At 45.9% G+C, this 26100-nt stretch overlaps 2 protein-coding genes across 3 annotated transcripts in view; both read left to right on the top strand.

Moving 5' to 3' along the window:
• Positions 1-2212: 2212 nt before the first annotated feature.
• On the top strand, positions 2213-14956 carry TMEM128 (transmembrane protein 128). Of its 2 annotated transcripts, none has more exons than XM_012499637.2 (5): positions 2213-2854; positions 4149-4290; positions 9737-9895; positions 12574-12682; positions 14242-14956. In XM_012499637.2, the coding sequence occupies exons 1-4, from the start codon at positions 2830-2832 to the stop codon at positions 12671-12673; spliced, it is 426 nt and encodes a 141-aa protein (XP_012355091.1). In that variant the 5' UTR covers positions 2213-2829; the 3' UTR covers positions 12674-12682; positions 14242-14956. The 2 variants fall into 2 exon arrangements, with proteins under 2 accessions (XP_012355091.1, XP_003258530.1); XM_003258482.4 differs by having other exon boundaries at positions 2219-2349.
• A 9208-nt stretch (positions 14957-24164) lies between these two features.
• The window catches only part of OTOP1 (otopetrin 1), a 38895-nt gene continuing 36959 nt past the window's right edge, over positions 24165-26100 (top strand). Inside the window, exon 1 of the mRNA XM_003258485.2 lies at positions 24165-24591. Within this exon, the coding sequence (XP_003258533.1) occupies positions 24189-24591 (403 nt within the window). The 5' untranslated portion in view covers positions 24165-24188. The remainder of the gene's footprint in view (positions 24592-26100) is intronic.

Here is a 26100-nt window from a genome sequence, read left to right as displayed (position 1 = left end):
TCCCAAAGTGCTGGGATTACAGGCATGAGCCACTGCACCTGCCCAAAGGGCTTCTTTAATGGACCTCAGAAATGAAGATGTGGTCATTAAATACTGGAATTTTTCCAACCTGCTTTTAAGTATCATCAATATGGTGTGCAAGTAGTGCCATTTAAAATTGCAGAGAAAAAAACTCTGGAAGGATTTCAGATCCAAATTCAAAGGCCCCGAAACCACAAAAGGAGAAACCTGATCTGACCTGAACATACCATGTATGGGAACCTGGGATAGCAGCGATGCTCTTGGGAGTATTCAGTTACCAGGGAGGCCCTGCACTTACCCTTTTTCGAGGAGACAATCTAACAGAAGATTGTATTTGATGGGACAAATTCACTTCCTGTTAACAAGGCTTCTAACCCTGTACGAGAGAGAAGAAGAGAGGGCAAAGACTTCAGTTGGCTTTGAATAAATGAATCCAGTTCTTTAGGAGTCTTGAAAGAAAAGAAAAAAAAAGAAAAAAAAAAAAGGAAAAAGGAGGTATTGTTTAGAAAGGCCATATGATCCACCCAGCTGTTAAATCCTGTGCTCCGAAGGGTGAAGAAAGGCTGAAGAAATGATAAATCAATAGAGATTTGGTATTTCTCTGTCTCTCTTTTTTTTAAATTTATTTTTATTTTTATTTTTGAGATGGAATCTCACTCTGTTGCCCAAGCTGGAGTGCAGTGGCAGGATCACTGCAGCCTCCTTCTCCCGGGTTCAAGTGATTCTCTTGCCTCAGCCTCCAGAGTAGCTGGGATTACAGGTGCGGGCCACCACTCCCGGCTAACTTTTGTATTTTTAGTAGAGACGGGGTTTCGCCATGTTGGCCAAGCTGGTCTCGAACGCCTGACCTTGTGATCCGCCCGCCTCGGCCTCCCAAAGTGTTGGGATTACAGGCGTGAGCCACCGCGCGCAGCTGGCACTCTTTTCTGGAATATTTCTTATTACATTCCTTTTACAAACACCCCAACACATCGAAGATATTAAATAGTGCCTACTAATTCCAATTTTACTTCTTATGTAGCTCACTGGCTCTCCACCCCTGTATTCAACTCACCTGAAACCACTCTCCCTGCTCTCCCACACTCCAGCAGAATAAACTGACCTTTACATGTACAGTGTTTCTATTATGCCCCATGTACAGTGTTTTTTATTATGGCACTGTATTGAAGCTGCTTCCTCTACTAGATTCTTCTGTCCTCACAATTTTATCACATACAACTGCTCAGAAAATGTGGGCTGCATTGATGAAATGCTTTCATACATTTATAAATACAAAGTTATCTTGTAATATACCTCTGTAGTTTTCTTTGGACCAGGAGCTCCTCACGTGCAAGGCCATGTCTTACTCATCTTTATCTCCACTGCTAGCATGGTGCCTAACAGCTCCTAGCAGATAGTAGATGCTCAATAAACGTTTGCGTGGCTATGCCCACCATTTCTCAGCACATGACTCGGTAGGAAAGGCCTGGGGAAGTAATACGCGGGATTATTGACGGAGAAAAAGTTGTGAACTCGTAACACAGAGTTGGTGGGTGTGAGCAGTGTGGAAAACGGCAGTTTGCTGGGAAAGTAATTTAGTTCCCTCGGTTCAGGCTGGGAGGATTTTTCACAAGTGGCGAGGAGGAGGCTCACATGAACCACATACAGGTGCTTCTCACTGAAACGCACAACAAATCTAGAGCCAAGTGTAATAAGGAAACGGGCCCCAAGAAGTTTATTTAATGCCCAGGGGCCCCCAAGTGGTCACTGCTAGGCTCTAGCATCCTGTCCAGCAGGCCTTTCTCCTCCTTTCAAGTCTTGCTGGGCGACTCCTGAAAAGCAAAAGTAGGAAAAAAACTGGGGGCTGAGAGTGGAGGGCTGGACAGAGGGTATGTCTCCTGCTCTAGCACCCGGGAGCCTGCGAGGGCTTCGGAAGCGCAGCGTTTCACGGTCGCGCATCCCGGCCCTGGACGCATCCAGCGGCAGCGGTAATCATGGTCCTCCTGCGCTTCCGTAGGTCGGAATAAACTTGGGAACTTTTCGACCAGGAAAGCTCAGTGTTTTAAAATTCAAATCACACTTGCCGACAGGAGAGCGGAACCCTCGAGGCCGACTCCACCCTAGCTGCTCGCTAACTAAACAGCGAAGAGAACACAGTCTCCAATCCAAACGCCAGGAGGCCCAGACCCGGAGCCGACGCCGGAAGCGCTGTGTCTGACGTCACTTCCGTCGCATTTCGGGGCGGTACCAAGATGGACTCTTCGCGGGCCCGGCAGCAGCTCCGGCGGCGATTCCTCCTCCTGCCGGACGCCGAGGCCCAGCTGGACCGCGAGGGTGACGCCGGGCCGGGTGAGGCGCGCACCAGGCCGCCCCGAGGTTCTCAGAGGCGAGGCGCCGGAAAACGGCCGGCCTCCGGCAGCCCTGGCCCAGTCTGGAGGGACCGAGTTTCGGCTTTGCAAGTCGAATATTTAATGTCAGGGAAGATCCTTAGAATTGCGTAGTGCTGTGCATCGTCATCTCAGCTGCGCTTCAGAATTCTCTGGAGAGCTGATTTGACACCTGTTTGGAAATAGCGATTAAAATTAAAAATACCTACCGGTTCTAAGTCTTAAGAATTTACCAGAAACATGCCTGTACCGCAGTGTACAACAATGTGCGCAGTGTTTCACTTCAGGATTGCTTGTAATAGCGAATGACTAGAAATATCTGTCTTGCCCGTCAGCAGAAAGCTGGTTAAGTAAATTTGGATATATGTATACATGACACGCCAGATCGACTTGTATGTACCAATGGGGATGATTTTCAAAGGGAAGTGCGGAACACTATGGTATGCCGCCGTTTGGGTACAAAACAGGTAACTTGTGATGTATGTTCACCTGTAGATGCATAGGGTATGGAAGAATTCAGTAGAAATTGTAAGTGGTGGTTGCTTCTGGGGATTAGATCTGAGGTTAAGGATGGGAGACAGATACTTCATTTTGGATATTTTTTATCTCATATGTTTTAAAACCGTGTCCATTACCTTTTCAAAATGAACACGAATAACATCATGCCCAGGCATGACGATGTATACATTTTGAGGGTATCCCAGAATATTATGAACATGCTTCCTAGGGTTTCCGATGGTCATCTAAAGGCCCAGAACCTCAGATGTGGACCATTGATTCTCACGTATCAATGGTCACGTATCTATGTTCATCAATGAACATAGAGAGAGGGCATGTCAGGATCCCCGGCAAACTTTCTAGAAATCATCCATCTGACCCATCCCCCATCCACCCATTCTTTCAGGTTGCGTTCCAGACAGGAAAAATGACTTGTTCATCACCTGTCTAGACAGTGCTGTGCTGGAGCTAGAGCTCTGGTGTGCCGTTTCCACTTTTGAGCTGTGTTTAAAGTAACTAAAATATTTAGTTATAGGCTGGGCACGGTGGCTCACGCCTGTAATCCCAGCACTTTGAGAGGCTGAGGTGGGCTGTTCACGAGGTCAGGAGTTCGAGACCAGCCCGGCCAAATAGACCAGCCTGGCCAAGATGGTGAAACCCCGTCTGTACTAAAAATACAAAAATTAGCCCGGCGTGGTGGCGGGCACCTGTAATCCCAGCTACTCGGGAGGGTGAGGCAAGAGGCTGCTTGAACCCGGGAGGCGGTGGTTGCAGTGAGCCGAGATCGAGCCATTCCATTCCAGCCTGGGCGACAGAGGAAGACTCCAACTCAAAAAAAAAATAAAATTTAGTTATAAAAGTGTTCTTGGAAGACCACAAGTCCAGTTCATGCGCTAACATTTGCCTTTGGCATTTTTCCTAATTAACAGGACTAATTACTTTCCTAGAAGAAATGTGAAACATAATATTAAAATTCTTATATTTCCAGGTGACATTGTTATTTCCGAAAGACGATAAAAGTGTAAATTTGATTTCAAAATATATTTAGAGGAAATAAATTGACTGTATTGACCGTATTTTATAGTGGGCTCTTATTTTTTGTAAATATAAACCTATCTCAAGGGTTTTACAGAAGGGTTTGTTATCATGGGAGAGACTCTGGTTCTTAGGTCTAGGACATGATTTTATTTGGCTTAAATTAAGTGTAATTTTTCCTAGCAAAATTGTGGTAACTTAATAAGTTGAAATCTCCCTTATTTGCAGAAACCTCCACAGCTGTTGAGAAAAAGGAGCAACCTCTTCCAAGACTTAATATCCATTCTGGATTCTGGATTTTGGCATCCATTGTTGTGACCTATTATGTTGACTTCTTTAAAACCCTTAAAGAAAACTTCCACACTAGCAGGTAAGAAAACGTTATTGCTTCGTAAATTAAACCCATGTCTGATTTTTCGTGTTTTATTTTGTTAGTTGAATTCTTCAAACAGTAAGCACCTACTCTCTGCCAGGCCCTGTGTTGGAGGTGCTGGTGATACGAAGATGAATATGAGATGGGGGTCAAAGGGTACATATTTTTAGTTAGAAGATGAATAAGGTCTGGGGATCTAATGTACATACAGTATGGTGACTATAGTTAATAATGCTGTATTGTATACTTGAAATTTTCTAAGAGTAGATCTTGTGTCCTCCCCCTATTCCCCCACCAGTGGTAACTATGTGAGGTGATGAGTGTGATAATTAACTTGATTGTGGTAATCATTTCACAATGTGTGAGTCTGTGTGTGTATGTATACACGTATATATATTTATATATATGTATATATATTCATAAATATGAATATATATGAATGTGAATGTATGTATATATTCATAAATATGAATATATGCGAATATATACACACATATATATACACATGTGTGTATATATGTGTGTGTATATATATATATCAAGTCATCACATTGTATACCTTGAATATATAAAATTTTAATTTGTCAATTATACTTCAGTAAAGCTGGAAAAAATAAAACCAATGAGAGGGTGTGTGCTCTGGGCATACACAGTAGAGTGGAAGAGAACTGGAAATTATTTGTGTGCAAATAAATGTGTTGTAGGATGAGGAAGGTAGTAAATTTAAGAAGAACCTAATCCATTTGGGGAAAAAAGGAGGGAGAAAGACTGAGTGAAGGTCTTCATGAAGACCAGGTACAAGAGTACAGGGAGGAAGGGTCGAGAACTGTGGCCAGTGAGAATTGGGTCTCAGGATTGGTTTCAGAGGGTAGTTACAGCTGACAAGGTAACTACAGGGTGTGACTGCGTTAGAGTGGAGGTGAAGGTCTGCAGTGGGAGGAGTGAGAGCTTTGTGGCCAGGCCAGATGTCCAATAGTTCCTCATTCACAGGGACTGAGATCCTTTCAGTATAGTCTCCAGAGTTGACATGGAGGAGAGGGTTGGAATCACATCCTAGGGTCCTTACTGCACATTGGCGAGTGATGTGGAGACCCTCGGATAATAAACGCAAGGGAGAGGTATGTTGGTGAGCATCAGAGCTGGCATTGGGAAGGCTGGTGTGCTTAGGGTCAAGAGTAATAATTTGGAAGTACCAGTGGGGATAGGAAGATGCAGACAGGACCATGGTCCCCTGGTTTCATGGCAGGACACATGATTTCTCCTCAAGGGCCTTCAGGAGGAGCAGTGACTTCTGGCAGAGGAGACTGTCGAACCACAAGGAACAAGCCCTCAGGGGAAAGTAGGCAGAGGGAAGTTTATGTAAACTGTCCTCTACTTTCTAGGGGAGAAACTTTCCCTAAACGCTCCCATCTTCTGCCCTTCCATGTTACTCACTCCTTTGTGGGAGGTCGCGTGACTGATTGAACATGTGATGAAGAACTGGACGAAGGTAGCTCAGCACCTTCTTCTCCTGCAAGTCGGCTGCCCGTAGGAAGCGCAGAGTCTGGTCTGCCTTCCCATGGTGTCATTTCACGGGGCAGCCCCCATAGGAAAAGGTCTCTAGGTTTTCATTTTGACCTGGAACCCAGTGGGTAAGCCTGTCTGTTTCTGGGTGTCAGAGACCCAGTATTAGGAAGTGCTTTGTCACCACTCAAAAAAGCCATATTCTTCCCATAGCTGCATCAGTATAACAGACATTTAATCTTCATCAGCTTGACTCAGTCATCTCTCTTAGAACTTGGGCTGGGAAAAGAGGGATGAATACTTATTTTTATTTTTATTTTGAGACAGGGTCTCCCTGCACTCTGTCACCCAGGCTGGAGTGTAGTGGTGCGATCATGGCTTACTGCCTTGACTTCCCAGGCTCAAGTGATCCTCCCACCTGAGCCTCCCAAGTAGCTAGGACTATAGGCGCACACCACCATGCCTGGCTAATTTGGTTTATTTTTTGTAGAGTCGAGGTCTCTTCATGTTGCCTAGGCTGGTCTCAAACTTTTGGGCTCAAGTGATCCTCCCACCTTGACTTCCTAAAGTACGGGGATTACAGGTGTGAGCCACTGCACCTGGCTGGAGGGGATGGGTACTTTAACCACCACCAATAGCAGCTGCTCTTTCCTTCATCAAATACTTTATGGAGCCTGAGATGTGTTCGGCTGTCGGTGCCAAACACATGGAAGGTGCATTTCTAGCTCTCCAACAGCTCATTCTAGGCTGCAGCAGACAAGTTACCAGGCCTGGTGGTATGTGCTCTGTAAGTGTAGGCACAGGGTATTATGGGAGCATCCAGGAGGGGTACCTAGTCCAGGTCAGCCTCAGGACTGAGACCTTTTTGAGGTTTTAGGAGATGTGAGAGAACTTCTCTATTTGTGTCCTTAGATTGGGTATTTTTAGTAGTTTAAAGAAATGGCAGAGTAAGAAATGATCACACACAAGATATTTGGGGGGCAACTGCAGTGAAGTGGAGTGCCCAGGACCACACAGCTGCTGTGTGGCAAAGCCGGGATGCAGACACTGGGACCAGGGCTGTGGGGGTTGGAAAGAAAGTAGAAGTCGTAGATCTGTCCTCAACAAGGTGTCATCTTAGAGAGAGAAAGGCATAAATGCGTTCTCAAAGGCTGAGGATTTTGAGTTGCATTGTTTTCTTGGGAAGGACTCATTAACTGGGGTTGGGGGGTATTGAACAGCCATGAAATGAGAGGGCTGCACAAAAGACAGTGCCGGCTGAGTTCTGCTTTTGGAAAATGGCTAAAATGGCTCATTCTTCTAACGCTTGAGGTGATTTCTTTTTCCTCTGGCTCTAGCCTAAGTTTAGAAGCCTGAGGCCTTAAGGTTCTTTATATTGTTCAAAGATGGGAGAGCAGGTCCATATTAAAAACAAAACAACACTGTGATGCTTTAGAAATCACAGTTTAAAATACTCTGCTTATGTGCATCAAAATCAACAGTGGAGTTAAAGGCAGAAGGTAAAATTAAAATCTCAGATGCTCAGGCCCAGAATTTTGGAAACTGGGGACTATGTAGTTTCTTTTAGAAAGGTACAAGGTGACTGTGATATAAAGCCAGGGCCAAGGACCACTGACTGATAGTATTATATTTTGTTCAGGCAGTTTAAAAAATTTTCTTAGGCTGGGCACGGTGGTTCATGCCTGTAATCCCAGCACTTTGGGAGGCTGAGGTGGGTGAATCACCTGAGGTCAGGAGTTGAAGACCATCCTGGCCAACATGGTGAGACCCCCATCTCTACTAAAAATACAAAAATTAGCTGGGCGTGGTGGTGGGTGCCTGTAATCTCAGCTACTCAGGAGGCTGAGGCCGGAGGATGGGTTGGGAGGTAGAGGTTGCAGTGAGCCAAGATCGTGCCATTGCACTCCAGTCTGGGTGACAACAGCAAACTCCGTCTCAAAAAAAAAAAAAAAAAAATTTTTTTTTTCTTATATCCGTTACCAACATGTGCTTTTCAGCCTTTTATCATTACCCTTAAGGAGTCTTTTTAGACATTTTTTTCCTAATCATCCCTGTGGAATGTGGAATTAGATAGACTATATATTCACTTATATACTGCATGCATATCTATGCTTTATACATACAATTAGAGCCAGATTTTTTTCTTCACTTTGGGGGTGATACTCTCCCCAGTGAGATTACGTGCTCTAGCAGAAGAGAGGTCTTTGAGACTCCTAAAGATGAACATGGAAATTTTTTCCTCATAGATATAACTTGAGTGATGGCTGGGCACGGTGGCTGACGCCTGTAATACCAGCACTTTGGAAGGCTGAGACAGGTGGATCACTTGAGGTCAGGAGTTCGAGATCAGCCTGGCCAACATGGACATGATGAAACCCCATCTCTACTAAAAATACAAAAATTAGCTGGGCGTAGTGGCCAGTGCCTGTAATTCCAGCTACTCAGGAGGCTGAGGCAGGAGAATTGGTGAACCCGAGGCATGGAGGTTGCAGTGAGCCGAGATAGCGGTACTGCACTCCAGCCTGGGCGACAGAGCGAGACTCTGTCTCAAAAATAAATAAATGAAAATAAAAATAGCATGAGTGGAATAATAATGATTATGATTGAGAGTGAGCACTTTGCTGACCACTTGATTTAATTCTCACAGCTATTCTGAGTTAAGTACTGTCAATATTTCTGAAACACACGGAGGTTAGGTAATTTGCCTAGAGTCACAAAACTAGTCTTGCTCAAGTTAAGATTCAAACCCATACAGACTTAACCCCTTCGCTCTACTGCCTCTCGTAACGCCGAATCTCAGAATTGCATCATCGTAAAAAGACTTGATGGAATCCGGAACCTTGCCATTATTGGAAGTTCACTTTGTGCCTTTGTAACTTAACTGTTGTAGCCATCTGTTCTCCCTCTCTCTTCCACATGGACTGTCAGGCTTTTCCCATAGAGCAGCAGATGATGATGGGGTATTGGATTGAGCTGGGATCAGTCCCCAAGTCCAGCTGGGGTGGAGGGAAGGGGTTGTCCAGGTTGCCTCACACTGGCTGAATCAGGTCACAGGTGGAATTGGAAGGGAGTAAAAAGGCATTGGCATTGAGGGTGAGGTGCTGAGTAGAAGATATTTTGAAAATGGGAGGATTTCATTTAGAAATCTTTTATGAGAGAAAATTTGAATTATTGATCTTCCTAATTGTCTTTCAGTATTCCAAGAAAATCCACTTAACTTGGAGGAATGAAGTTTCCCACTGATAAACTTCTTTAGTCCTGTCACACTCAAAACTTCAGAAACAACCAGAAAGCCACTATCTTCCTTGTATTTTTATTTTTATTTATTTTATTTTTTGAGACAGAGTTTCACTCTTGTTGCCCAGGCACTCCAGGCTGGAGTGCAATGGCGCCATCTCAGCTCACTGCAACCTCTGCCTCCCGGGTTCAGGGGATTCTCCTGCCTCATCCTCCCAAGAAGATGGGATTACAGGCATGTGCCACCACACCTGGCTAATTTTGTATTTTTAGTAGAGACGGGGTTTCTCCGTGTTGGTCAGGCTGGTCTTGAACTCCTGACCTTAGGTGATCCACCTGCCTCGGCCTCCCAAAGTGTTGGGATTACAGGCGTGAGCCACTGCGTCCGGCCTCTTCCTTATATTTTTAAAGAAAATGCATTGTCATGACCAGAATTTTCCCTTGGTTGGCTGATGAGAGTGTATATATAAATGCATGTATTTCAAGTCGTACTTTTCATTCTTTCCTGAGTTGTGTATCTCTTTTTCTCACCCCCATCTCCCATAGATTGAGACTTTCTGAAAGCGTGGATTGTTTAAGTATGGCTCCCTCTGCAACACTTAATATTCTTAGAAGCAGATTTTTAAGCTATTAGTAAAAACTTTTAAGAAATCTGATGATACATTAAGTGGTGTCAGACCTCTTACTGTTTTTATCTCCACAGCTGGTTTCTCTGTGGCAGTGCCTTGTTGCTTGTCAGTTTATCAATTGCATTTTACTGCATAGTCTACCTGGAATGGTATTGTGGAATTGGAGAATATGATGTCAAGTATCCAGCCTTGATACCCATTACCACTGCCTCCTTTATTGCAGCAGGAATTTGGTAAGTTAACTTTGAAATGACTAACAGGAATGAACAACAAATTTTTATTTGATCAGATAGTGATAAACTTGGTCCAAACTTCGAAAGAAAAAAAGTTAAAACAGAAAAATAGTCTCCTGGTCATTCATGCTCTCTGGTTCCCTTTTCATTAGTGTCTCTTTCTCCTTCTATTTATGGATCTAATTATTTAAAGCACAGATGGTGACATTCTGTACATATCCTGCATTTTGCTTTTTAAATCTATTTTATTATGACATACAATACATGTAGAAAAGTAGAAAAAACTGAAATGAATGAATTAAAGAATGAATTCTCATGAAGTGAGCATTGGTGTAAACTGAGCCAGCACACTGGGAACCCCCTTCATTCTCCCTCCCAGTTATACACCTTCCTTCCTGCCACAGGTAAATACTGCCCTGACCTTCATGGTAACTACTTGCTTTGCTTCCATTAGATATTCTATTTTTGTTTCAGCTATGCTTTTGAACTTTATAGAAATGGATTCGTACAGGGTGTATTCCTTCACATTGAGCTGGCTGTGTGCAGCATTGTGTGCAGTTCTTTCATGTTGTCGCCAGGAACACTGACTCATCTTCATTGCTCTTTAGCATTCCATTGTTTTTTTTTTTTTTTGAGGCGGAGTCTCGCTCTGCTGCCCAGGCTGGAGTGCAGTGGCGCGATCTCGGCTCACTGCAAGCTCCGCCTCCCGGGTTCACGCCATTCTCCTGCCTCAGCCTCTCCGAGTAGCTGGGACTACAGGCGCCCGCCACCACGCCCGGCTGATTTTTTTTATATTTTTAGTAGAGACGGGGTTTCACCGTGGTCTCGATCTCCTGACCTCGTGATCCGCCCGCCTCGGCCTCCCAAAGTGCTGGGATTACAAGCGTGAGCCACCGCGCCCGGCCTAGCATTCCATTGTTTAATTGAATCCCAGTTTTCTTTTCCATTGTTGATTGTATTTAGATTTTTTTCAGTTTGGGGTTACTATGAAGGATGCTATAAAGAGCATTCTTGTACATGGCTCTCGTAGCACAGTGAACACATTTCTGTTGGGTGTAGAGATGTATGTATATATATATATATATATATATCCCAAGGGGTAAAATTGTTGGATGTACATACCTTTGACTTCAGCAAATCATGCCAAACTGCTTTCCACAGTGGTTGTTCGTCTTTTTTTCCTTTTGTTTTTCAGTGGATCCTTATAGTTTGGGATTCTTCCATAATGGTACATATAGATATGTCTCATTTTTTTAAACAGTTGCATAGTTTTCACAGCATGGACATAACATGATTTATTTAACCTGTCTTCTGTTGTTGGACTTTGTTATATTTATACTCAAACAATGCCACAACGAGTAACCTTCTTCATAAGTTAATTAAATACTCAATGAAAAATACAGGGTTTTTTGGGTTTATGAAAGTAATACTTGCTCACTGAGGAAAAAAAAAATCTGTAAATTACAGAAAAACACAAAGGAAATATATCCTATGATCCAACCAGAAAGAAAACTACTTTTCCTATGTTGTGTGTAGCTCTCTAGTTTTTTCTTTCTTTATATCAATTGGATTTTTTTTTTCTTTTGGAGACAGGGTCTCACTGTGTCACCCAGGCTGGAGTGCAGTGGCATGATCACAGCTCACTGCAGCCTCGAATTCCCAGGCTTAAGTGATCCTCCTACCTCACTCAGCCTCCCGGGTAGTTGGGACCACAGGCATGTGCCACCACATCTGGCTATTTTTTGTATTTTTTGTAGAGATGGGGTTTCGCCATGCTGCTCAGGCAGGTCTCAAACTCCTGGCCTCAAGTCATCTGCTTGTGTTGGCCTCCCAAAGTGCTGGATTACAGGCGTGCACCACCACCCCCGGCCTAATTGAATTTTTATTTTGGAAGAACCATATACCTTTATACATATTCTTTCTATGACTTATTTTCTGTAGTTGAAGTTCAAGGTTGTTTGACAGTGTGATGTGGTTATTGTTAACCTGTATGTGGGGACATGCAGATATGTTGTTTTACTTTTTCCCATAGACCAAGATCATCTCCAGAAATATTAATTTTTTAGACAGTGTGATTATAGTTATTTAATACCCATACTTATCAAAATATTATATATTAAAACCAATAACCATCTGAACTTATTTGAATATAGTTTTCCCTATTCTGTTCTTAGAAATTTCAGTCATTAAAAATCTTTATACTTAGAAAGTGTTTTAATTTTACTTTGATGACAGGAATAGTGTTTTTCTCAAAGATATAATAGCAGCTTATAAGTGATAATTGTTTTCATTTTGTTTTTAAGAGAAAATACTTTGGTCTTTTTTACCATAATAGTTTAGTGTGTGATGTCATAAAAATGGGCTGTAGCCATTTAAATTCTTGTTCAAGTGCAGAAACTAAGAGACTTCAGTTTCTATTAAGCCATGTCAACTCCTATTAGGAGACCTTTAGTGGTTCCAGTTCCAGGGCCTTCTTGAAGAAATTGTGATACTTGGGTAAGTATATCTAGAGTTCCTTTCCAGCATCGGCTAAGTCACATAGCTGAGAAATAGGATACATAGAGAAAGTTGCTGACTGGATGAACTTTTCTACATTGAAATCTTTAAATCTAGATTCTAGAATAAAATATATTGATGCATATTGGAGTTGTCAACTGTTTATGTCTTGTTCTTTTCAGCTTCAACATTGCTTTATGGCATGTGTGGTCGTTTTTCACTCCATTGTTGTTGTTTACCCAGTTTATGGGGGTTGTAATGTTTATCACACTCCTTGGATGATTTCCGAAGGTAAGATATCTGGAATGGTTTTTCTAAAAATGAACTCGTTTGAAAAATGTCTTTTACGACAATTTTCAGTGGGTGGAGCTGTAACAGGCTATTTGTGAATTATTTTCAGTCATGTTTACACCAGAGTTGTCCACACTAGAATTATCCATTCGTTGAACTCTGAGATAGACTCCTTTTTTTTTTTTTGAGACAACGTCTCACTCTGTTGTCCAAGCTGGAGTACAGTGGCATGATCACAGCTCACTGCAGCCTTGACCACCTGGGGGCTCAAGCGATCCTCCCACCTTAGCTTCCCAAGTAGCTGGTATTACAAACATGTGCTACCATGCTTGGCTAATTTTTAAAAAATTTTTTGTAGAAACAGAGTCTGCTTATGTTGCCCAGGCTGGCGGGAGTTGGGGGCTGAGACTCTTTGTTTTGTAAAAGTTGGTTCTAAGTGACTACTTTTTAGAGAAGGTACCCTGCCTTTCAAAGACCTCATAAAGACAGGATTTGTACCTTCCAATATAGTTAAATTCACACATTAGACCATTTTATGTTGAAATTATATTAATTTGTGTCAGCTTATATTCAATGACTGTTGGCTAGATCATTCTTAAGAAATGGGAATACAGGAAGAATGGACAATTTTACCCAATTGGGAAAAAAAGTTCTGCCATCTTCTAATTATTCTGACTTCCTCATAAAAATGTGTTGGATGACACAATCAGCTTTTGTTTGGTATTATTTATAGAATTTCTGCCTCCCTAGAGATCACCCCATCCTGAGATCTGCTGCATTACACAGTGGAGGCTGTTATTCTGAGTGTCAGATAACTCTGTTATTAAATAAGTGTATAGTGAGAATACTCACTCCAGATGCTTAGGGGCATGGTGAGAAGGACAAAGATAGTGCCTCCTGTCAGGTCACTTATATCAGAACTTGCAGGAAACCTGCTTTATACAGCAGTTGACAGGTGTGGAAACTGAAGCTCATGGAAATAAAAGTTAATACACTAAATTTTCAAGGAGTTAATGAAAACGGACATTTCTGCTAAAAACAGCATGTTCTCCCTGTGGGATTTTAAAGGAAGGTCAATGGTAACTGTATAAAGAAGAAATGGACATAGTCTCATTGTTAGCAGTCTGAAAGTAGTTGCTAGCACCTCCATGCCCACGCCAATGTCTCCAGCCTCCTTCAGGCACCTTGCTGTGTCTTGGAACCCCTGGGAGCCCTCACAGGAGACCCTTCATTCCTGCACACATGTGGTGCCACAAGCGGCTTTGGGCCCAGAGGAATCCTACACATCTCAGAACACTTCCTCACCTGACCCTGTCACCCATCTCTCCCCTTCTCATGTGCTCAGCCCCTTCTTTGAGTCTTGAATTTTGATGTTTGGGAGCTCCTACTCTGACATGAATTTATAATTGTAATGGAGACTCAGACAATGTTGTAGATCACAGAGTGAACGATGCTTTTTAGTGTTAAATGCAATAGCTTAAGATAGAATGTTTTACTTGGTACATAAATGCCGGTTTTCTTTCAGATTTAAGGACATATACTTTTTTTTTTTTTTTAAGAGATAGGGTCTTCTATGTACTCAGGCTGGCTTTGAACTCCTGGGATCAAGGGATCCTCCTGCCTCAGCCTTCAAAGTAGTTGGGACTACAGGCCCACACCACCGAGCCTGGCTGGACACGTCAATTTGAAGTGAATAGTTAAACATCCAGCTAGCTGAAAGCATGGCATACCCTAACAGAAAAGCTACAGTGTGTTTTTGCAACTATGAAGTGAATGGTTTCCTGGGGAAAATTGTGGCTTTGTATAACTATTGTTGAAACCAGAATAAATTATATTTCACTTGCATATTCTTAAATTATTAAAATTTTCAGAAGTCAGTGATACAGAAATACTATTTTGCAATGTTAATCTGTTTGAGTCTTTGGAGAAAGTGGTTTCATTATAGGTACATGATGCACTCTTAATATTTTAAACAAATAGTTCACTCTTTCATTTAAGGGATAGCAGTTCCTTGTATAAAATGACTGGATGTGTGTAAAGGAATTATGTTGTCATGTGCCTTTAACCAGCTTTAGTAATTACTATAATCTCATATTTCTGATAGTTTTGTTAGGTGACAGGACCAAATGAAAATATTTTATGTTTTCCCATCACTTTAGATTTTATCATTGTGTAAATTACTGGGTTTTTAGCATTTCCTAATGTGAAGTTTTAATCATTTTTAAGTATACATATTTTTTTCTGTAGCATTTAAATAAAATATTTTTATAACTTGTGAGTTTTGTTCATGCAAACTTTGGAATAACTTCTGGTTTTTAGCTATTAGCACTTTGAATTAACTATAGAAATAACAAGGTCTAACTGTTCTTCAAAGACTTTATAAAGACAGTATTTGCACTTTCAAATGCAAATATGTCTACATTAAATCTAAACAGCATAAGCATTGTGACAGAATGTACCTCATGTTGATTGTTTTCTCTGTAAGGTGACTTCTAATAATGATCTGACTTAATCACCACTTGTGTCTGGTTCAGATCATACCCTGCCATTTACTAGCTGCAAGACCTTCAGTAGTACAGGTTTAGTATCCCTAATTTCGAAGTCTAACGTGACACTCAAAGGAAATGCTCACTGGAGCATTTCGGGTTTTGGAATACAATGCAAATATTCCAAAATCCAAAACACTTCTGGTCCCAAGCATTTCAGAGAAGGGGTAGTCAGCCTGTAATCTTTTTTCAGCTGTAAAGTGGGAACAATATCTGTCTTGTAGGGTTGTGGGTAATAGTAACAATGTTTGTAAAACACCAATTACAGTGCCTGACACACAGTAGGTGTCCACTCAATAAATGGTAATGGAGAGGGAAAGAAAGGGAAAGCAGAATCTAGGATCAGGAATATCACATCCAGTCATGATGTTTGCATAGGGGAAAGTCAGGCATGATGAGTAGACAGAAGCAAACCCAGTTTGTGGTCATGGGTATGTGAAGGTGTGGCGAGAGTGTCATTTAAAATAGGGAGTAAGGCCAGGCAAAGGCCACAATCAGGCAGCCGAGTCAGGCAGTGATGAATCAGGCAGTGATGTGAGGGTCTGGCACAACTGAGGCTGCAGCCCTGGAAGGTTGGGCATTTGGATCACACTCCCTGGAGGGAGCTTGGGTGGAGAGTGCCCCAGTGTCAGCCTTCACACATTTTATATATATATATTTTTTTTTTCTTGAAGAGTATGTTTACAACATGGATAGAAATCTAAGGCTGGCATGTGTTTAAAACAATTAGTTAAAACCCAGTTTCCCAAGAGCTAATAACTGGCCAATTAGGATGGTATGAAGATTGTCCTATTACTTAAAGACTTTTTGAGACAGTCTTTAACTTGTCATAACATGTCTGAACAGGATCTAGTTTGAGACACTAAGAAGGATAAGACATCAGTTTGAAAAGAGACCACATCAGTGCAACATGAATTCTGCTAAAATCGAAGCAAGAACAAACATCAATTAATTGTGAAGCTTGGGTGAAAAAAATGGTGAAATCACTAATGCTTCATGAAAAGTTTATGGGAACAATGCCCCAAAGAAATCCATAGCTTACAAATGAATAACTTGTTTTGAGAAGGTATGAGATGATGTTGAAGAGGAAGCCGTCAGTGAGAGACCCTACACACGAATCTTTGAGGAAAAAATTCATCTTGTTTATGCCCTAATCAAAGAGGACTGATGATTAACAGCAGTTAACAGTAGCAGAAACAATAGACAGTGTCATAGACGTCTCAATTGGTTCAGGTTACACAATTCTGACTGAAAGCAAACTTTCCACTTGATGGGCGCCAAAACTGTTGGGCCCAGATCAGTTGCAAACAACAGCACAGCTTTCAGTGGAAATTTAAACAGTGGGATCAAGATCCTGAAGCATTTGTTCAAAAAGTTGCAACAGGATATGAAACATGGATTTCGTAGTACTATCCTGAAGACAAAGCACGATCAAAGCAATGGCTACCAAGAAGTGGAAGTGGGTCAGTCAAAGCAAAAGCAGACCAGTCAAGAGCACAAGTCATAGCAACAGTATTTTGGGGCTCAAGGCACTTTGCTTGTTGACTTTCAGGAGGACCAAAGAATGGTAACATCTGCTTATTATGAGAGGGTTTTGAGAAAGCCAAAGCTTTAGCAGAAAATTCTTGGGAAAACTTCAGCAGAGTCCTCCTCCACCATGACAATGCTTCTGGTTATTCCTGTCATCAAGGGCAATTTTGGGAGAATTTTGATAGGAAATCATTACAGTCCTGATTTGGCTCCTCCTAACTTCTTTTTGTTTCATAATCTTAATCTGTAAAGGGTACCCTTTTATCTTCAGTTAATGTGTAAAAGACTGCATTGATATGGTTAAATTCTCAGGACCTTCAATTCCGTAGGGATGGGCTAAATGGCTGTAGCATGACTTATAGAAGTGTCTTGAACTTGGTGGAGCTTATGTTGAGACATAAAGTTTATATTTTCAATTCATTTTTTCCAAGTTTTGAAGTCCAAGGGTACATGTGGAATGGCTAGATTGAGTTCATTAACATATGCATTACTTTGCATACTTATTTTTTGTGGTGAGATTTCTTAAAATCTACTCTTCACAATTTTTAAAATGCTATAAATTGTTATTAACTATAGTTACTATGCTGTACAATAGATCTCTTGAACTTACTCTTCTTACTTAACTGAAATTTTGTACCCTTTGACCAACATCTCCCAACCCCCCAATTCCGCCTGCTGCCCAGCCCCTGGTAGCCACTATTCTGCTCTCTACCTATATGACCTCAGCTTTTTTAGATCTACGTATAAATGAGATCATGTGGCATTTGTCTTTCTGTGCTTGGCTTATGTCACTTAACATAGTGTCTTCCAGGTTCATATCCATACTGTTGCAAATGTCAGGATTTCCTTTTTTTTTTCTTTTTTGAGACAGGGTCTGGCTCTGTCACCGAGGCTGGAGTGCAGTGGCACAATCTCAGCTCACTGAAACCTGGACCGCCCAGGCTCAAATGATCCTCCTACCTCAGCCTCCCAAGTAGCTAGGACTACAGGTGCACACCACTGGGTGTGGCTAATTTTTTTTTTTTTTTTTTTGAGACAGAGTTTCACTCTTGTTGCCCAGGCTGGAGTGCAATGGCATGATCTTGGCTCACCCGCAACCTCTGCCTCCTGGGTTCAAGTGATTATCCTGCCCCAGTCTCCTGAGTAGTTGGGATTACAGGCATTTTTAGTAGAGACGGGGTTTCTCCATGTTGGTCAGGCTGGTCTCAAATTCCCGACCTCAGGTGATCCACCCGCCTCAGCCTCCCAAAGTGCTGGGATTACAGGCGTGAGCCACTGCGCTCAGCCTTTTTTTTTTTTTTTTTTTTTTTTTGTGGAGTTGAGGTTTTGCCATATTGCCCAGCTGGTCTTGAACCCCTGGGCCCAAGTGGTCCACCCACCATGGCCTCCCAAAGTGTTGGATTTACAAGCATGAGCCATTGTGCCTGGCCATTTCTTTCTTTTTAAGGCTGAATAGTACTCTGTTGTGTATGTATACAATGCGTATACATACACACATTTTCTTTGTCCATTCATCCATTGATGGATGCATAGGTTAATTCCATATCTTGACTATCATTTGTGTGTTATAGATTTAATTTTTGCTCACCAGAAGATCTGTTGAAATCTTAACCCCTGGTACCTCTGATTGTGGCCCTATTTGGAAATGGAGTCTTTGTAGATTTAATTAAGATGTAAATTACAATGAAGTCATACTGGAGTAGGTTGGGCCCTTAACCCATTATGACTGGTATCTTTATAAGAAGAGGAAAAGAGGCCGGGTGCGGTGGCTCACGCTTGTAATCCCAGCACTTTGGGAGGCCGAGGCGGGCGGATCACGAGGTCAGGAGATCGAGACCACGGTGAAACCCCGTCTGTACTAAAAATACAAAAAAAAATTAGCCAGGCGTGGTGGCGGGCGCCTGTAGTCCCAGCTACTTGGAAAGGCTGAGGCAGGAGAATGGCGTGAACCCAGGAGGTGGAGCTTGCAGTGAGCCGAGATTGCGCCACTGCACTCCAGCCTGGGCGACAGAGTGAGACTCCGTCTCAAAAAAAAAAAAAAGAAGAGGAAAAGAGACACAGATACAAAGGAAAGATGGTCAAGTGACAACAGAGGCAAAGATTGGAGTGATACAGCCACAAGCCAAGGAATGCTAAGGGTTGCCAGCAACCAGCAGAAACTGGAAGAGGCTGGCGAGGACCCCCCGTTGGAGCCTTCAGAGGGAACTTGGCTCTTCTGACATCTAGATTTTGGACTTCTGGCCTCCCAAACTGTGAGAGAATAAATTTTCATTGTTTTGAAGCCACCCAGTTAGTGGCACTTTGTTACACCCATCCACTTGGCTGTGCGCGGTGGCTCATGCCTGTAATCCCAGCACTTTGGGAGGCCAAGGTGGGTGGATCACGAGGTCAGGAGTTCGAGACCAGCCTGGCCAGGCATGGTGAAACCCCATCTCTATTAACAATACAAAAAATTAGCCAGGCATGGTGGTGTGTGTCTGTAATCCCAGCTACTCGGGAGACTGAGTCAGGAGAATCACTGGAACCCAGGAGGCAGAGGTTGCAGTGAGCCAAGATCACACCACTGCACTCCAGCCTGGGCGATAGAGTAAGACTCTGTCTCAAAAAAAAAAAAAAAAAAAGAAAAAAAAAAGAAATGAATACACTAACTCTTTTGTTCTTAAAAATACTGGGATCACATAGCTACCACCAAAGGTGACTGGGGGTAAAATGTGCTAATTGCCCCTTGGGACCTTCTATTATCTCCGGTAGTTGAGTGTGCCAGTGGGCCTCTGGCCTTGTGAAATCCCGTCATCTTCACTGGAGGAAGGGAGCTCATGTGATCATTAAAAAGGAAACAACAGGTGCTGGATAGGATGTGGAGAAATAGGAACGCTTTTACGCTGTTGGTGGGAGTGTAAACTAGTTCAACCATTGTGGAAGACCGTGTGGCGATTCCTCAAGGATCTAGAACTAGAAATACCGTTTGACCCAGCGATCCCATTACTGAGTATATACCCAAAGGACTATAAATCCTTCTACTATAAAGACACATACACATGTATGAATATGGCGGCACTATTCACAATAGCAAAGACTTGGAACCAACCCAAATGTCCATCAGTGATAGACTGGATTAAGAAAATATGGCACATATACACCATGGAATACTATGCAGCCATAAAAAGGATGAGTTCATGTCCTTTGCAGGGACATGGATGAAACTGGAAACCATCATTCTGAGCAAACTATCGCAAGGACAGAAAACCAAACACTGCATGTTCTCACTCATAGGTGGGAATTGAACAATGAGAACACATGGACACAGGGCGGGGAACATCACACACTGGGGCCTCTCATGGGGTGAGGGGAGGGGGGAGGGATAGCATTAAGAGAAATACCTGGCCGGGTGCGGTGGCTCACGCTTGTAATCCCAGCACTTTGGGAGGCTGAGGCGGGCGGATCACGAGGTCAGGAGATCGAGACCACGGTGAAACCCCGTCTCGATTAAAAATACAAAAAATTAGCCGGGCGTGGTGGTGGGCGCCTGTAGTCCCAGCTACTCGGAGAGGCTGAGGCAGGAGAATGGCGTGAACCCGGGAGGCGGAGCTTGCAGTGAGCCGAGATCTGGCCACTGCAGTCCAGCCTGGGCGACAGAGCGAGACTCGGTCTCAAAAAAAAATAAAAATAAAAAATAAAAAAAAGAGAAATACCTAATGTAGATGACGAGTTAATGGATGCAGCACACCAACATGGCACATGTATACATATGTAACAAACCTGCACGTTGTGCACATGTACCCTAGAACTTAAAAGTATTAAAAAAAAAAAGAAAAAAAGGAAGGGGGCCCGTGTCCGAGGGCAGCATGCCTCCCCGTCCATCTGCGTGGTACTGAATCATCACTGGGAGGCAGCTGCCTGGTCAGGACGTTTCCAGCCTTTCCACTGATTGAGCCATGCCACACAGTTCTCAGGACACAGTGTGGGCAGGGGTAAGATGCACCAAATGTGGTGAAAACAGCAGGCCTGGGCGCCACCAGAGCATCATCTCTGACCCCTAGTATCTGCCCATCACGGAGCAGGGGTCAGTCGTAAGAAATTGGGGGCCCCGTGTGGCTCAGACTTTTGAAAAAAATCTCACCAGTGGAAGGCAGAACACAGTGTGGGTAAATCTCTCAGTTTTATTTTATTTGTTTATTTATTGAGATGGAGTCTCACTCTGTCATCCAGGCTGGAGTCCGGTGGCACAATCTTGGCTCACTGCAACCTCTGCCTCCTGGGTTCAAGAGATTCTCCTGCCTCAGCCTCCCAAGTAGCTGGGATTACAGGTGCGCACCACCAGGCTGGCTAATTTTTGTATTTTTAGTAGAGACGGGGTTTCACCATGTTGGCCAGGCTAGTCTCGAACTCCTGACCTCAAGTGATCTGCCTTGACCTCCCAAAGTGCTGGGATTACAGGCTCCCAGTGAGTTTTAACATTGTCTTGAGATTACAATAAAGGGGGCTGACTTTAGCCTCCAGAAACTTTCATTTCATTGCTTCTTTAAAAAATGCAGGCCAGGTGCGGTGGCTCATGCCTGTAATCCTAGCACTTTGGGAGGCCAAGGGGTGGATCACGAGGTCAGGAGTTGAGACCAGCCTAGCCAGCATGGTGAAACCCCATCTCTACTAAAAATACAGAAATTAGCCGGGCATGGTGGCAGGCGCCTATAAGCCCAGCTACTCGGGAGGCTGAGGCAGGAGAATCGCTTGAACTCAGGAGGCAGAGGTTGCAGTGAGCTGAGATGATTGTGCCACTGCACTCCAGCCTGGGTAACAGAGTGAGACTCCATCTCAAAGAAAAAAAAGTGCAAGTAGCCCAGAGACAGGCATTCCACTTGATTTTCAGATGGTGACTGAGTGTTATTTATCTTTGTACTCAACGGGTTAAGGTACTGCTAGCTGCTGTAGCATTTCAGACTTTGGTGGCTTAGCACAATGGAAGTTTATTTCTCACTCATGTAAGGTCCAGCTTCGGGAGGAAAAGCTGCCTCACCAGTCACTGGGGAGACATGCAGACAGGCTCTTCCATCTTCAGCTCAGGCTCCCAGGTTGCTCTGGCTGTTGGTAGGAAGAGGAAGGGAGAAGGTGGAGGGTCCCTAGTAGGTTTGCTGGATCCTCTCTCTGGACTGCCTTTCCAGACCCCCTGCTCCCTTCCGCCTGGCCATCCACTCCTAAGCCTAAAGAATGTGCAGGAGGCTGAATGTGGTAGCTGGAGCCTGTAATCCCAGTGCTTTGGGAGGCTGAGGTAGGAGGATGGCTTTAGCCCAGGAGTTTGAGATCAACCTGAGCAACATAGCGAGACCCCCGTCTCTACAAAAAACAATCTAAAAAAAATGAGCCAGGCATGGTAGCACACACCTGCAGTTCCAGCTATTCGGGAGGCTGAGGTGGGAGGAGCACTTGAGCCCCAGATTTCGAGGCTGTAGTGAGCTATAATCACACCACTTCATTCCAGCCTGGGAGACATAGGGAGACCCTGTCCTTATTAAAAGATAAAAATGAAATAAAGAAAGAAAGAAGACTGTGCAGGTGTTGCCTCCTCCCTGGACCTCTCAGCCTTCCTGCAGACCTGGGCTCCTCCCAGCCCCTGGTTGTAGCCCGGCTCAATGGTGCTGTGCTGCTTACTCTGTCCCCACTCCCAAGCTCCTAGAAGTCGAGGGCTAAGTCTCACAGGTCATGCTCCCCAGCTTCCCAGTCAAGGCTCATTAGCTGTTTGTTTATTGCTGTTTCTCTACCTGAACATCAGCTCCACCTGAACAGAGCCTTTCATAGCTGAAACCCTAAAGCCTAGAACAGAGACCAGCAAATGATTCATAGGTCAACACATACATACGTGTTGATCAAATGAATGAATGCATGAATTGGAAGAATGATGGCGGCAAGGCAAGGTCCCCCAGGTTGACTTCCTGCTGGCCCAGGACTCCCCACCCTTCCTTTACTAGTCAGGACCTGCTATTGCAATTTGCTGCACTTAGCGCAAAACAAAAACGTGGGCCCTCTTGTTCAAAAATTAAGAATTTCAAGACGGCAAAAGCCTTAAACCAAGAGGGAGAGAGTGTCTTCCGGGGCCCAGCCCTGGGCTGCTGCATGGTGGGATGGGGGCTCGCCCCAGGCTCACTCCCAACTCCCCTCTCCAACCTGCGGCTGGGGGGCTGGGGTCCAGCACCTCCTGTCAGCCACGCCCGACCCGTAGAACGCTCTTCTGCGGAAACTTCCCAGACCTCCACTTAAGGGCACCCGAGCGGGGCGCCCTGGCACACGCAGTCCCCTTCCGGGAGCAGGCGGGTGCCAGGCGGGCACCGGGGCTTTGGAAGGGGCTGGTGGAGACGCTTGGGCGCCGGTAGCCCCAGGGCAGACCCCGGGGCCTCCCTCATTCCAGCTCCTCTGGGTCCAGAACGGCTGCCGCTCCTTTGGGGGAGGGTGCAGGATGGTCTCTTTTCTTAGAAAGTGTCTCAGGTCTTATTCTGCGCCTGGGCATCTCGCAGCCGACACACAGGCACACCAGACGGACAAACAGAAAAACCCACAGAAGGCGGCCCCTCCCCCAATTCAGAGAGCCAGTGACGGGCGCTCCTCCACCCCTAACCAGACACACCCGAAAACAGACGGCCAGACACAGAGTGACCGGCACAGAGAAGACAATACAGAAATACGCAGGGACGAGGACAGACCGTGGGACGCTCGGACACGGACCCAGGCAGGATCACCTGGACCTCTGGGTTCCCCAACGGAGACCCTCGGGGAAGGCCCGGAGCATCGCACGCCCCTGTGGAGCCCCGTGCGCCCCACTTGGCAGCAGCCACGCCCCCCGTGCACACCCCACCTCGGGCTGGCTCCGGGAGACCCCCTCTCCCCAGTCCCGCAACCCCGGGACCCCGGGAGGCATCTCTCGTCACCCAGCGTTTCCGGGGCACCCGGACAGGGGCTGGGTGGGCGGGCGTCGGCGCAGGGGTGAGGGCTGCAGACGGCGGGCGGGGGCCGGGCGCGCGGGCGGAGGTGTGGGAGGACGCGCTAGTGTCGCGGCAAGGCTGGCCAGTGTCCCAGGGATCAGGAGCGGGGAGCTGTCCGCGGGGGTCCCGGAGGGGGCAGATGGCTGCCCCGGGCGTTGCCCAGTGAGGGGCAGTGGGCAAGGGAGCTCGTAGAATCCCGGGTCAGCGGGGTGGGGCGCTGGGTAAGTGGACAGGGTGGTACCTTGACGGAGGACGAAGGGGCAGAAGAGGGGAGGGCGGGCGTCGGGAGGTGACAGGAGAGGGGGCAGGTTGTCAGGGGCGTGGGGTAGGAATCGGAGGGGAGTTGAAAAGGGGGGTGCTGGTTGGCAGAGGCGTCGGGTCAAGGACAGGAGCCAGGAGCGCAGGCGGGGCCCGACGGCAGCCACCCCTGGGGCCAGACTTGGCGCGGGTGTCTCGAAGATGCTCGAGGGCCTGGGGTTGCCCGCCTCGCCCCGGGGAGCTGCGGGCGCCTCAGTCGCGGGGTCGTCGGGGCTTGCGGCCTGCCCGCCTCCCTCGCCCTCGGCCCCGAGGTCCCCGGAGTCCCCGGCACCCCGGCGGGGCGGTGTGCGCGCCAGCGTTCCACAGAAGCTGGCCGAGATGCTGAGCAGCCAGTATGGGCTGATCGTGTTCGTGGCGGGGCTGCTGCTGCTGCTGGCCTGGGCCGTGCACGCCGCGGGCGTGAGCAAGAGCGACCTGCTGTGCTTCCTGACGGCGCTCATGCTGCTGCAGCTGCTGTGGATGCTGTGGTACGTGGGCCGCAGCTCCGCGCACCGCCGCCTCTTCCGCCTCAAGGACACGCACGCCGGCGCCGGCTGGCTGCGCGGTGAGTCCAGGCGCCGGGCGAGCGGGTCTCGGCCTCCTCGCCCGCTGGCTGCATCCTGAGGCTACTCTGCGCCCTTCCTACCGCTGCCGTCTTCCCTTCAGCCTTTTCTGCGTTGGTCTCTCTGTGCATCTTTCCTAGCTTTCCTGTCTGCCCTTCCTTCTTTCCTCTCTCTCTCTCTCTGAAGCCTGGGTCGCCGCAGGAGCCTCCTCTCCGCCTCCAGACGCTTCCATCATTACAGCCACAGTTACAGAAACCTCTCCTGTCCTTCCCTGGCTTAAAGCCATGCAGTGGCCCTACTGACCCCATGATGGAGGCCACAGCTCCCTCTCCTGACACTCAGAGCTTTCTAGCACCCGCCCCCCGAGGGCCCGTTTCCTTTGATCCCCTCCTTTGTTCTCATCCTGTGCTGGGGTCATTCTCGCGGACTTTCTCTGCTGTCGCAGGATCTCTTCGGCACCTTTGGTTCCCTCCTCCAGGAATGTCTTTTCCACTCTCCCACCTGCTCCTCTGCTTTCCGAGACAGGGCTCAGGCCTCACCCCATTCTCCCCGCGAAGCTTCTCCAACCCCCTTCTCCTCCCCGCTTTGCAGGTCTGACCGCACGCCCCCAGCCCGCACTGGGCTCCAGTGTTCTTGTCGACATGTCTGTACCCTCCACTCCACTGGGGAGCTCTGTGATCCCTGTCTCTCGGTCCTAGAGCCACCTCAGGGCCTGGCACGAAGTGGGTGTTGAGAAAATGAGGGGGGATGAATGAAGTAATGAATGCGTGGATGCAGAGCGGGGCAGAGAAGGGTAGAGGCTCCTGCTGGTACTCACAGGCATTGGCTGAAATTGTCAAGATAGGAGCTTTTCCGTCCTCAAGGGGCTGCCACATTTTTTTTTTTTTGAGACAGTGTTGCTCTATCTCCCAGGCTGGAGTGCAGTGGCACAGTCACAGCTCACTACAGCCTCTTCCTCCTGGGCTCAAGCAATCCTCCCACTTCAGCCTCCTGAAAAGCTGGAACTATAGGCACACATGGCCTTGCCCGGCTAAGTTTTGTTATATTTTGTACAGATAGAGCCTCATTGTGTTGTCTCCTGTTCTCAAACTCCTGGCCTCAAGGGATCCTCCTGCCTTGGCCTCCCAAAATGCTGGGATCACAGGCATGAACCACGGTGCCTGGCTGGGGCTGCCAGTCTTGAATGGGAGACAGACATGATGCAGGTGAAAGACAGGAGGCCGTGGGAACATGCTTGTGAAGAAAGCTTCTGTCTGAGTAACCTTCCCAGGAGAGGCCGAGTACATTTCACACCACGTGGTCCAGACACATCACACGTTGCCACTTGGATTCTCATATTAGACCTGAATTTAAATCTCCATTAGAGTGGGGCTTCCGTGTTCCTTGCATGCATGACCTCGGGCAAGTTACTTGATTGCCTTCCTTACACTGAACCCTAGTTTCAGCATCTGTAGAATGGAGATCCCACACTGGATAGGATCCAGTGACTGATGAGGTGGCTGCCCAGCACA

This window comes from Nomascus leucogenys, chromosome 20 (genome assembly GCF_006542625.1).
Source record: "Nomascus leucogenys isolate Asia chromosome 20, Asia_NLE_v1, whole genome shotgun sequence".
In the NCBI taxonomy this organism is placed as follows: Eukaryota; Metazoa; Chordata; class Mammalia; order Primates; family Hylobatidae; genus Nomascus; species Nomascus leucogenys.
The sequence above is the reverse complement of the archived record's forward strand: the minus strand, read 5'-3'. Positions and strand labels throughout refer to the sequence as shown.

Bases quoted from the DNA above. Each gene is read 5' to 3' on its own strand.
- TMEM128 (XM_003258482.4), top strand. From the start codon at position 2,253: ATGGACTCTTCGCGGGCCCGGCAGCAGCTCCGGCGGCGATTCCTCCTC. The intron at 2,350-4,148 runs GTGAGGCGCGCA...CCTTATTTGCAG, and splicing joins CGAGGGTGACGCCGGGCCGG to AAACCTCCACAGCTGTTGAG. The intron at 4,291-9,736 runs GTAAGAAAACGT...TTATCTCCACAG, and splicing joins GAAAACTTCCACACTAGCAG to CTGGTTTCTCTGTGGCAGTG.